This window comes from Oncorhynchus mykiss, chromosome 16, assembly GCF_013265735.2.
Source record: "Oncorhynchus mykiss isolate Arlee chromosome 16, USDA_OmykA_1.1, whole genome shotgun sequence".
NCBI classification, from domain to species: domain Eukaryota; kingdom Metazoa; phylum Chordata; class Actinopteri; order Salmoniformes; family Salmonidae; genus Oncorhynchus; species Oncorhynchus mykiss.
In genome coordinates, this window is record NC_048580.1 from 48,231,127 (window position 1) to 48,243,623 (window position 12,497).

Sequence of the window (12,497 nt, forward strand, 5' to 3'; positions counted from 1 at the left end):
TGCCGTATACCTACACTACTTTGGTACGTATTAGTGCCCACGTGGGGAAAAGGTGTGTATAAACTACACCACTGAACCTAACCATTACGAAACTTAAATTCGATAATAAGCTTCACGTTTTGGTTGACCAAATGTGACACTCGTATTAACCTCCATTTAAAAAATGTAAAAAAACATCCCAATTCGTGGTCTTATTTTCGTTAACAGATTTGTGGCGAAGTAAACCCTCTCGCTTCGCCTCTTCCTCTCTGCCCGAGCCCATCCTATAAATTACTTTGGTAGCTAGTCTCTGGTATTACTGTTCAGTTGATCTGTTAAAACATCCGAGCAGTGAACTCGGAGATGGCAAGAATGGAGCTTGCACCGCTCAGACCATGGGACGACTTCTTCCCAGGAGCTGATCGTTTTGCTAAACCCGATTTCGCAGATTTAGCTAAATGGAACAACAGGGTGATCAGCAACTTGTTATACTATCAGACCAATTACTTCGCAGTGGCCATCGTGGTTTTCCTGGTCGTGGGGTAAGTCAGCTTGCTAGCATTTTCCACCCAGCTGCTAGCTATCTTATTTGGTTTGTCTGCAGTCTGATTCACACCAAGTCATGGCTACTTAATTGTCATGCACGGGCATTTTATTTACAGCAATGAGCAAGATTTCCCTATCTTTTCCTATTCTCCTCACAACTGCAACGACGAAATAAGAGATGCAGTCATTATCATGTGATGGAATTGGAATGGAGTCTGGTACTAGCTGGCCTGCTAAAAACAAATGTAGCTATCAGCTGCCTGCAACTGTGTGAACGGTGAACATAATTACTAACGTTAGGTGGTTTAGGCCTGCTTGTAACCAATTTATCACAAATTGTCATTTGGGTACCTTTTTTTATATTTTGAAATAACCATTTGACAGATGAATTTCCAATGTTTTCTAAATATATTTTTATAATAGTTTCTACAGCATATTTAACACATGAATGCTAAAAGTTGTCCAAGCAGTTGGATCCTTATCTCAGCCACACATTGCATGTACAATGTAGAAGTGTACTTGTAATACCCGAAGAGCAGTTTTGTATGTGTGTCCTAATTGCTAAATTGCAGCTACGAGAGTTTTCAAACTCTCGTATTATTTTTGAAAATGGCAAAAAAAAGGAAAGGTGTTGCTCTTATTCCAGCCACCAGGGTTTGCTCTTCGTTGCTTTTATTGTGTTTTACAACTGCCCAATTAATTGTTTTGCATTGCCATACAGAATTTGAGTGGATGTAGATGTTTTGTGTAATGTGTTTCCCATCTGTGTAGATTTCTGAACCCTCTTGGGATGTTTCTGGGCGGGGCAGTGGTTTCTCTGGTCTTCATGGTTTCGGTGTGGGCAGGAGAGAACAAGAATTTCATCAAGAACTTCAAGAAGAAAAACCCCACCCTGTTTGTCATTGCTGTCATGGGAACGAGCTACTTCCTGCTGTCACTATGTGGTGGAGTGATGGTCTTCATCTTTGGAATTACTTTTCCCTTGCTGTGTGAGTCTCAGTATATTCCATACTCTTGGGGACAGTTTCTTGGACACAGAGGCTTTATCTGTGTTTGAAAAATCTGACCCTTTAATGTTTGATTTTTGTTAGTCACACAATGCACACAGTAACTAGCATATAGATTTAGCCTAGCTTTCAGGCCTTTTTCCAGTGGCAACCTCCATTGGAATATGGTGCAAACGTGGAGGATTAGTCACAGGAGGAGGAGCAAACTGTTTTTTCAACCACTCCCATTCTGACTCATTGAATGGGTTCAATATGGGGAATGCGTGTGCTTCTCCACCTTAAGAAAATGCTCCCCCCCCAGTTAAACTTTCAAGAACATTGTTTTGGAAATAAATAGTCAAGACTAACTGCTGGATTCTGAAATGCACATTACAGAACACAATGTTTTTAGGGTAATTGGTGGTTCTGAGAAAAGGAGTGCAGGCAACAGCTGCCACATTGTGGTGGGGATCAGGAGGCAGTCAGTGACGGAGCCCTTCCCAAGAGGGCTGTCCTGTGGCTGCCTGCGTGTGTTGACTGGTTGCTATGTACTGTCTGTACAATACTCGACTACATTTACTGGCTTACATCATGCAGTCAGCATCTCTGACGAGGGGAGTAAAGATGCCTCTCCTTAACCATAAGTGTGCATTGTATTTCATCACATATACCTGGAAACTAATTATCCTTCTCGGTTGAAGCTGCATCATTTTAGATTAAGGCACAAACGTCATGTTTCCATCTGTCAGAATATGAAAATGCTATCTCCATTGGGAGTAGCGCATCGTGAGCGGGTAGGAAACTAATCCAGCCTTTCTTCCTTGTAGTGATCCTGGTCCATGCGTCTCTGAGGCTGCGCAACATGAAGAACAGGCTGGAGAATAAGATCGAGGGAGTGGGCATGAAAAAGTCCCCAATGGGCATCATCCTGGATCTACTAGACCAACAGGAGGAGAAGATCAACAAGATCCAGGACTTCCTGGAGTCTAAGCTAAACAAGGAGTGAGGGGAGAGAGCCAAAATGTTACCCTCATTCAATTCAACATGGTTTGCTTTTTCCTTTAACACTAAAGTCAAGTGTTGATTTTTACCCCGCATAATGTCAGTGCTGTCACATTTCCTCCATTTGTCATTCTCACTCCATTTTGTTATATTGAATGAACACTTTTTTTTAATACATTTTGTGTCAAAGTACCTGATTTCTTTAGAGCATTTCAGAAAGATTTGTACAGTCCTGTATGGATCGTATGTTGGGGGAAGGCACTCGGCACAGTGAATTGAGGCATGAGTGTTTCTGTATATTTGCCCAATAAGGTTCAAAGGAACACAATACACATGTTGTCATTATGTAATTGCAATATATATATAAAGCTGAATGCCAGAATGCAGTAACTATTGCACGTTAAAACAATTGTGGTCAGTTGCATATCTTCTAGATTTATTATCTAAAATAAATAAGCAAATAATTTAATCAGAATCAATTTATTTGCTACCTCAGAAGATAACTATATTTCCTCTCCTAATGCTGAACTAGTGTCACTAAGGCTCCCCTTCTATTCACTGGACCAGTGACTGCATATTAACAAGTAGCAATAATATCCCTCTTGTTACTTCAGACCCTGTGGGTTGGGCTTGAGATGAACATTTTCAGCTCATGGCTATGCAATATGGGAAAAGGAATGGCAAATGCAGCTTTATTCATTCAAGTAATCATGGTGTATATGTTTACGTTGTGCTTTCATGTCTCATTGAATCTACTTGTGTATTCAGCAGAAAACAAGTGTTTGCATTATATAAAACAGTGTCAAGCACCAAAGTATTGTTGAAAAAAGAATCAATGCATGTTACCTCTACTATTAAATATCACACCCATTATGAATGCCTGATTGTGCATTGGGGTTCTGATTATTTCCCCTCGGTAGCAGAGGATCTGAGATTTTATTCTAAATCCACCATAATAGCCTACCTAATTCCAGGGATCACCATCAGTAATAGATGAAAATGATTATTTTATGAGCTATTTGTGTTTAGGGCTGACACAGATGCAGTCTTCCAAAGAACTAAGGAGAATCACAGTTTGTATCTGACATAGCCAAATTGCTTTTAGGAAAAAGGTGTGCACACTAATACTATGGTTACAGTTTCACAGACGAGTTCAGAGAAGGTTCTATTATCAGGATGTTATAACTGCTTTTTCTTTGTGTGTAAGTATTTCCATTGATGAGTAGCGATAACATAACTACAGAATTGGAAGCAGAGCACTGTGTTCCACCATAATGAAACTTAATTTAAGAAATCCATATTGTCTTTTAACTATGTTAATTAATGAAAAAAACATTGAAATATTAGACATTTTGATTGTACACTGATTTTTAATGTCAACACTCGTTAGAATTATGAGTTAAGATGGACTGTTCCGTGAAACAGAAGTCTGATTTGAAATCTAGCTTCTGGACCACTGGCCCACAGTGTTTTACACAGTAAAAGACAAATCCTATACTCTATATTCTGGGGTTCAGCTGTTTGCAATTGCAAAGCGGACACCAGTGGTTATGAAAATCTGTAGATGAAAGACCTGTCATCAATAGATGATGGATTTGTCCACACTCATTTGTGAGTGTTCAAAGTAAATGAATTTTACCCAAACAAACATAATTATTGAGACTACTTATACTATGCACATTGTATGGTGTATTTTCCAGCTGTAGACTCCTATCCAAATACCATACCAGTTCTTCCAAACCTCAAGGAACAAAAGGTGCTCTACATGAACAGGAGTAGTGAGGCAAACTAGTGTTACAAGTGCAAGCAGATTATTGTTCATGAAGAGATTAAACATGTTAAACAAATGCAGAAATAAAGGTATTGTAGATTCCTCAGAGATTGAAGAGACTGGTTTCTCTTGATTCCAATTCTTTGGGGAGTGGCACCTGTAGGAGTAATACATTACACAAACAGCTGTGAGAAAGATGTGATTGGAGGAGTGGAGGATGCACACAGGTATAAGGGATGGATGGAAATGTACAGAATAGCTACCTGGAGGGAAATGGGGAGGGTCCTGCTTTTAACATTTCAGTCAAGGGGACTTCATTTTTTTTTTTTTTTACAACTAGTCCAGGGGAGAGTTATGTAATTTATAATATATTAAATGTATATATTTCTCAGTGTTTTAGAATTAGTTGCTTATTAGACTATATATTGATGTGTTACCGATGCCGCCCCTCATCTCTGATTCTCTGCTGGGCGCGCAATATCAAGTGCCCCTATAGGCTATTTAGTGCGGTCTCAATCAAATGATCCATAGCCTATAGGCTATTTAGTGCGGTCTCAATCAAATGATCCATAGCCTATAGAAGCACAGAGCAAAGCTACATTCCTAAGATAGCTGCTGGCGTGGTGTAAATACAACTAAGCTGCATTACACACTGCAATGGATATTCCAGCCCTGAGCCCCGTCCTGCTCTGCTCTTGCTGATCAAAAACGTTTTTGTGTGCTGCGCTATGTAGGCCTACGGTGGCAGTTCAGGAGGAGAGTCAAAGGCTTCTTCCTAAAATCATTTTTGATTAGAGATAATCCCAAAAATGTTCTTCCTTGTGCGCAAACTTCTTCCCCCTGCTGCGTTGTTCCCCATGCCACTATTGGACCAGGTCTCTCTTGGAAAAGTGATGTTATCTCAATGAGAAAAACCTGTATAAATGAAGGTTAAATTTAAAAAATTAATTAAAAAAAGACTAGCCTATGTTCTGTTCAGTTTGAAAAGGAGTGTTAAAGATGATTGATTTTGTAATAGATTTTTATCAAAAACAATGTTTCTTGCTCGTGATTTATTTATCAGAGTTATTGACCTCCCAATAAGCCAGATTCAAGTAACTAACATAGCAACTTACATTGTGGTGCTGAAACTTGAAGCATCAGCAGCGAAAAAATCAATTAGAAATGGACAGCTCATGGTGCTGAACGTAGGCATAATTCATTTCATTGTAATTAGACTTTAGTAACCACAAGAAGGGTTTGTGTTGGAGCGAATTTCTTCATATTTAAAAAACAAAAGGTAGGCCTACCTGTTTGATAGACAAAATTAGGCAATAGGCTGCTATGTCCATAGATTTGTAGGTCAATTCCTCCACCCACCATGCACTCTTTAAATAGCCTACCTCCATGTCAGTGAAGGGCAGTTCAGTTAAAACCAAGACTTGAATTAAGAGGGTATGAGAAGGTATGCCATAGGTTTACCTTTTATTAAAGAAAATGGGGGGGAAAAAGCACAGGTATAGCTTGTTAGCTTAAGACTTTGAAGAAAATTCAACGGATCTGATTATATAAAGTGATCTATAACAGTGCTGTGAAATACCCTGGAAAGATGTGACTCCAATGCGTATGGGGATATCATTGTTTAGCTTCTTTGACATTCAGAAGCAGACTTTGCTTGGGAAGTAATCTAATTCTGTCACTATCAATTGATTAAGCAATTCACTTTCTGTACACTATAACATGTTTAAACCCAGACATTTGTGACCTCTCGTTGGGTTAAGCCACAGCAAAAGAGTGGCCAGCAGTGAAAGCTTAAATGTTTCTGCATCGGTAGACCTACTTTGTCTGGGTTGGAAAGGTAGGACCTACTCTGTCTGGGGTGGAAAGGTAGGACTACTCTGTCTGGGGTGGAAAGGTAGGACCTACTCTGTCTGGGGTGGAAAGGTAGGACTACTCTGTCTGGGGTGGAAAGGTAGGACCTACTCTGTCTGGGATGGAAAGGTAGGACCTACTCTGTCTGGGGTGGAAAGGTAGGACCTACTCTGTCTGGGGTGGAAAGGTAGGACCTACTCTGTCTGGGGTGGAAAGGTAGGACCTATTCTGTCTGGGATGGAAAGGTAGGACCTACTCTGTCTGGGGTGGAAAGGTAGGACTACTCTGTCTGGGGTGGAAAGGTAGGACCTACTCTGTCTGGGGTGGAAAGGTAGGACTACTCTGTCTGGGATGGAAAGGTAGGACTACTCTGTCTGGGGTGGAAAGGTAGGACTACTCTGTCTGGGGTGGAAAGGTAGGACTACTCTGTCTGGGGTGGAAAGGTAGGACTACTCTGTCTGGGATGGAAAGGTAGGACTACTCTGTCTGGGGTGGAAAGGTAGGACTACTCTGTCTGGGATGGAAAGGTAGGACTACTCTGTCTGGGGTGGAAAGGTAGGACTACTCTGTCTGGGATGGAAAGGTAGGACTACTCTGTCTGGGGTGGAAAGGTAGGCCTACTCTGGGTTGGAAAGGTAGGACTACTCTGTCTGGGGTGGAAAGGTAGGACCTACTCTGTCTGGGGTGGAAAGGTAGGCCTACTCTGTCTGGGGTGGAAAGGTAGGACCTACTCTGTCTGGGGTGGAAAGGTAGGCCTACTCTGTCTGGGGTGGAAAGGTAGGACCTACTCTGTCTGGGGTGGAAAGGTAGGACCTACTTTGTCTGGGTTGGAAAGGTAGGACCTACTCTGTCTGGGATGGAAAGGTAGGCCTACTCTGTCTGGGGTGGAAAGGTAGGACCTACTCTGTCTGGGGTGGAAAGGTAGGACCTACTCTGTCTGGGGTGGAAAGGTAGGACCTACTCTGTCTGGGGTGGAAAGGTAGTCTACTCTGTCTGGGGTGGAAAGGTAGGCCTAACTTTTGAAAGTACCATTCTCAGATTCCTAATGATTTCTCAGATTAAATGATTTGCAAACAGGGACAGTTTAGTTACAAACAAGACACACTGTGGCATTGGGGAAATAAAGTATGATAAGATGAACACATAGGCCTATCTCTCTGTCCATTCTTAGCCTGTAATATGTGTAGTATTAAAAAAGATTCTGCTAATATGTAAAATTACATACAATTGCAGGGAATGTTTAAAAAAGGAAACATTTTCTCGAACCTGCAAATACGATCATAGATTCATGCAATACTTTTACTATAAAGGTTATCTTTCCACCCCTACTCTTGTGCGGCCACAGTGGACTATCAACCCACAACCTTCTGGCTCTCAGCCCTGTGCATTATAAAAATTCAGACGTTTCCATGTAATGTTTACTGGAATAAGGCTACGGCTCTGGTAGACATGTTCTCTGCTATCCACTTTGTTTTAATTATTATTTGGGGTATAAGGGAGGGTCACTTCTTTAATTTTTTAAGCGTTCAGGGAGGGCCAAACATTTCAGAAGGTCTGATTTTCTCCATGTAACCCCGTATTATAATTCATGTTCACTCCCTTAAATCATTTTAATTTCACACTAATCTCGTCTACATATTTGCTAGTGCGTGTCTAATATGGGTTAAAACTAATAAGCTTGATTAGAAGGTATGTGCTCTCCAGTTCAAGGTAGTTCCACAATGCATCTTAAAAAAAAAAATTGTGATTGCTGGTAAAATAAAATTACCTAAGAATATGACTGTAATCTGAGAATCATCAGTACTCACAGCTTTGAGATAGGCCACGTTGCTCTTTTTGATCTCATTAAGAAGTTCATCACGGGGCGTCACATCCACCTTGGCCGGCTGCCGCCTCCGAGGGACAGGCTTCAGTGTCTTCATCACGTCTTTCAGAGTGGCCTTCAGTTCTACCATCTCATCAACGCCTGTGTCCCTCGTTTTTCCTGATGTCTTCCTGAGCTGGACATTCGGCCTCTCTGCTCTCCTGTCCTCCCTAAGGTCTATGTCCAGGAAAGGGTCACGCTTTTTGGGGGTCCTCTTCAGCTGGATGTCCTTCAGAAGGTTACCAGAGGAGTCCGTGCTGGGGGGTTGTTGTGGAATGGGGTTGCACTGCATTTGTTTAAACTGCTTATGTTGATACTGTGGAGAAGTGTTCTGCTGCTTTTCTGGTTTGGGTTCCATGGGACCCTGGGGACCCTTGGGAAGCTGCGGCATGAGGGCCTCGATTTCGGGAGGGACATAGCCCAGCATCGCCAGCAGCCCTGGGGGCAGGTTCAGAGCCCGTTCGTACATCTCAAACACCTCTTTCTGCTGCTGCTGCTGCTGCTTGCTCTGCTCCTCGTTCCTCTGCTGTCTCTGGCGGTCCAGGTTCCTGGTCAGCAGGTTGGTTACCACCATTCTGGGACCCGCCTGCTCAAAGTGGTAGCCCATCTTCAGGAGGGTGTTGTTGGCCTTGAGCAGGCGTGACACCTCCATCTCCGCGTGGTGTCCCAGCATGTGTCTCTGGTTGTGGAAGCGGAGCTCAGTGAGCGTCTCGTTGAACTGTAGGCAGCGGATAATGGCAATAATGCCCTTCCCTGTTATGAAGTTAGACTCTATGTTCAGTGTGGTGATGCTACGGTTCTCTCTCAGCATGTTGGCCAGGGTGAAGGCAATGTTTTCGTCTGCGCCGGTGTTGGCTATGCTGAAGGTCTTGACGTGTTTGTTCTTCTTCAAGGCATCGACGTATTCTATTAGCATTTCTTTGGGAATGTTTTCTATGTTATTCAGGTTTACGTCTGTGATAGCGGGGTTGTTGTTGCGGATCTTATCCAGAGTGGTGTCCAGGTTTGTCTCATTCCCTGAGGGTCTTGATGTCTTCTTGGCCCCACCAAGGCCACCAAGGCCCCCACCAAGGGCCAGCTTTGGAATATTTAGTTTGTTAATTACCCTCACCTCTTTCTCTGGAACAAAACAGGCCCTCTTCTCCTCTGGAGTCATCTCTATTTCTTCAGGAGCGGTAGCATCTGTGGTGTTACTTTTTACTTTCTCGGGTATTTGTGATGTGCTCTTTTGCTCTGTTCTCTCAATGTCTTTATTTTCTTTCATGTCTGCGGACTCTGGTGGGGGTTGCAGAGGACTGGTCGCGTTCACAGTGTTAGTGCTGTTATCATCCGGTGACTCTTTTAGATGCTCATTCACTGGCTGTTTTTCTATGACCCTTTCATATTTTACGGGCATGTTCTTTGTCTCCTGTTCCTCTTTCTCCTTCTTCACATCCTCTTCCTCCTCCTCCTCCACAATCATTACCTCTATAATCTCCTCTATCACTTCCTCTCCTTCAACACCGTCTGTAGCTTCCACCTCGATGACTTCTTCTACCACCTCACACACAGTCTCCAAGTCTTCAGCGATTTCTTTCTTTTCAGCATCCTCTTCCATAGTTTTCTGATGAAGACAAGTAGTACAATCATTTAATTAATGTAGCTTTGTAGAACATACAGTGGTATACTGTATGATGTATGATATATTGAAGACTATAGCGACAATATATTGACCGTTGATTATGTAGTTTCTTACCTTACTGGGCAGTAGAGTGACGGGGATCCTCTCCTCCTCCAGCATGCGTTTGGACTCCTTCTCCCAGTACAGATAATCCACCAGGCCCCTGTGATCAAACGAACCTGTGGGCACCTTCTCTGTCTGGCTCTTCTGCCTCTGACCCACAGGTACCCTCTCATCCGGGGCTATAACGTCCATCTCTTTCTGGAGCTCTTTGAGCTCCTCAGGAGACAATTTTGCCAGGATATCATCTTCATCAATGTCTTCTTCCTCATCAGAGTCGGCGGATGGCTTCTCTTTCTTCTGGTCCTTCTGTCTCTGACCAAGCGGTACTCTGTCGTCTGGTGCTAAAACGTCCATCTCTTTCTGGAGTTCTTGAAGCTCCTCAGGAGACAAGCTGGCTAGGATATCATCTTCATCAATGTCTTCCTCATGGATGTCCTCCATGTCCCGGTCCCTTTGGCTGGACATATTTGAATAGTATTTGTCTTAAGAGTTTATTTTCAACCTAAAGGGTAAAAACTATATCCACGACGACTACACAGTTCTAGAGCTGAGTAGACAGTGCTATTGGCTCTGTCTCTAGCTGGTAAATGGTCTGCTCACACCCCAGGCAAAGTCTAAAATTAAACACATAGGACCTCATGGAAGATATTTATGGTGCAGAAGGGCCAGGAGAGACATACTAACATGTTCTTTTTTCAGTAGCTTGAGTCAGATGGACAGGCTGTATGATCTTTCAGTATGGCAGTTGATTGGGAGACGGGAAAAGGGGGAGATCGACAGGAACAGGTGGACAGTTTTTTTTACAGGACTGGGAAGGATTCCATGGTCCACTACGCACAGGGCTCCGCCCAATCCCCCAGAGCTTCCAGGAAAGTGTAATAATATCTCCCTGAAGTGGTGCACAACAACTGACAGCTGATGTAAAACCAGAAGAGATCACATTTTGTGTAGGGGGTGAGTTCACTCACTTGGAATGTAAAAAAAAAAAGGAAGAATAATGTTTTATTGTGACATAGCCCCAGATAGATGCAGTGCAATGTGTTGTTTTACAGCACATTAGGGTTAAGTGTCTTACTTAAGGGCACATCAAAATATTTTTTACCTTGTCAGCTCAGTTACTGGCTCAACGCACTAACCGCTAGGCTACCTGCCCCCACCAATGGAGAAATCTAGTCTTGAGGAGGGCTAAAGAAGTCACACCACATGCTGTGTGTCTCACACAGGTTTTTTATTGATGTCCCAAATCCAAATGGGAAATATTTCACTTAGAGTAGGTGATGACAAAGCCTAACGATATGTGGACAATGTACAAATGTGTAGAGAAAGACAATAAAGAAAAAACAATAAAGAAACATTATTTTAAGGCATATCTTTTTACAATATACAAAAAAGCTGCTTATCAAAAGTTTATGTTCACATGCAAGCAATATACACCACATTAACACGATCACAAAAAGGAAAATATGAATCATCTTTAAACAATATCAACATGTACATTCAGATTCATACTTGGGAGAGGAGAGAGCGCATCAGTCCATTGACTGACAAACCGCAGTCAGGAAGGGTTGGTTTATTATTTTGTTATCACACTTTGTGAATAGTAACTCCAAAATGTATACCTAAATGTTTTACAAAGATATTCAAGTTGATTTACAACATGTATAATGAGTAGCTCACTAAATAGTGCTCTGTGTGTACTGTATGGCGCAACACTTTGGAGGTATCCTGCTTTAACTCCTTATCCATACACTCCCAACACACAGTTTACTGATTATCATAAAGACAATGATAACTTTTTTTTAAAGACTTATTTTTGTCATAATACAATAGGGTAATATATTTGGGTCAAAGGTATCCCGGGGTTTAAAATGCTGTTTGTAGATCCTTCACAATATTCACAATGATGAAGCTGGTTTCCCAGATCACCAAAACCTTGCATTTGTGCCATCACCACATCCCATGTCTTCCTGAATAATATCCATCTCCATCTAATCCAAGGCACATGGGAGAGTGATTCAAGAGTGTCATAATGCAGCATGTCCAGAGGTTAGTTGGTATCCTTCCAGAGAACCGTGCCTCCAATGTTGGGGTCATTGTGCCAGTGATTCTTTTGGTCCTCTTATCTCCATTGCATGCCCATATAATTTCCATCCATGTATACTCTTCTGTAATGAAGAGATGAAAACAAACAAACAGAAGGTCAATATAAAAGTCTCCCATACTGTAGGACAGCATAGTACTTCATGAAACCCCCTGCATGCTGCAACAGCTGGAGGTTATTATCTCGAGGCATGAAAATGGAACACAACAGACCATGGATACACACTATTCAACAAAAGAAAACATGCTACTGTCTTGTCAAGCATGCCATGCAATAAAAAAGGAATGGAACATTTGAAATGAGATTTTCTCCACTTAATATGATCACAACTCACAGTAATGAGAGGCAAGCAAAAGTAGGTCAACTCTACTACTGGTTCTATGAGTTATGAGGAGGATGTGGTGTTTTAACTGTGGATGTGACGCTAGACACTGTGAAAGTGTTTTAACTGTGTATGTGAACCTAGACACTGAAAGTGTTTTAACTGTAGTTGTGAAGCTAGACACTGTGAAAGTGTTTTAACAAAGGATGTGAAGCTAGACACTGAAAGTGTTTTAACTGTAGGTGTGAAGCTAGACACTGTGAAAGTGTTTTAACAAAGGATGTGAAGCTAGACACTGAAAGTGTTTTAACTGTAGATGTGAAGCTAGACACTGTGAAAGTGTTTTAGCTGT

General features: G+C 42.0%; 3 protein-coding genes across 7 annotated transcripts in view; 1 reads left to right on the top strand and 2 right to left on the bottom strand.

The window, feature by feature from the left end:
- The first annotated feature begins 217 nt into the window (after positions 1-217).
- Positions 218-4,392, top strand: LOC110492162 (PRA1 family protein 3). Its single transcript, XM_021566220.2, has 3 exons — positions 218-521; positions 1,297-1,514; positions 2,339-4,392. Exons 1-3 carry the CDS (start codon positions 343-345, stop codon positions 2,515-2,517), a joined length of 576 nt encoding a protein of 191 aa, XP_021421895.1. The 5' UTR covers positions 218-342; the 3' UTR covers positions 2,518-4,392.
- LOC110492161 (leiomodin-3) lies at positions 3,864-10,370 on the bottom strand. 2 transcript variants are annotated; one of them, XM_036947109.1, is made up of 3 exons: positions 9,735-10,370; positions 7,944-9,602; positions 3,864-5,745 (listed from the first exon to the last, which is right to left on the bottom strand). In XM_036947109.1, the coding sequence occupies exons 1-3, from the start codon at positions 10,185-10,187 to the stop codon at positions 5,689-5,691; spliced, it is 2,169 nt and encodes a 722-aa protein (XP_036803004.1). In that variant the 5' UTR covers positions 10,188-10,370; the 3' UTR covers positions 3,864-5,688. The 2 variants fall into 2 exon arrangements, with proteins under 2 accessions (XP_036803004.1, XP_021421893.2); XM_021566218.2 differs by having other exon boundaries at positions 3,864-4,441; positions 9,735-10,363.
- A 561-nt stretch (positions 10,371-10,931) lies between these two features.
- LOC110492160 (FERM domain-containing protein 4B) overlaps positions 10,932-12,497 on the bottom strand; it is a 30,232-nt gene continuing 28,666 nt past the window's right edge. For all 4 annotated transcript variants that reach the window (XM_036947107.1, XM_036947105.1, XM_036947106.1 and 1 more), the window contains one exon: positions 10,932-11,887. In XM_036947107.1, coding sequence (XP_036803002.1) covers positions 11,842-11,887 — 46 coding nt within the window. In that variant the 3' untranslated portion in view covers positions 10,932-11,841. The remainder of the gene's footprint in view (positions 11,888-12,497) is intronic.

Bases quoted from the DNA above. Each gene is read 5' to 3' on its own strand.
- LOC110492161 (XM_036947109.1), bottom strand. From the start codon at position 10,187: ATGTCCAGCCAAAGGGACCGGGACATGGAGGACATCCATGAGGAAGAC. The intron at 9,603-9,734 runs GTAAGAAACTAC...TGTCTTCATCAG, and splicing joins TCACTCTACTGCCCAGTAAG to AAAACTATGGAAGAGGATGC. The intron at 5,746-7,943 runs GTGAGTACTGAT...CTTTAATAAAAG, and splicing joins ACGTGGCCTATCTCAAAGCT to GTAAACCTATGGCATACCTT.
- LOC110492162 (XM_021566220.2), top strand. From the start codon at position 343: ATGGCAAGAATGGAGCTTGCACCGCTCAGACCATGGGACGACTTCTTC. The intron at 522-1,296 runs GTAAGTCAGCTT...CCATCTGTGTAG, and splicing joins GTGGTTTTCCTGGTCGTGGG to ATTTCTGAACCCTCTTGGGA. The intron at 1,515-2,338 runs GTGAGTCTCAGT...TCTTCCTTGTAG, and splicing joins AATTACTTTTCCCTTGCTGT to TGATCCTGGTCCATGCGTCT.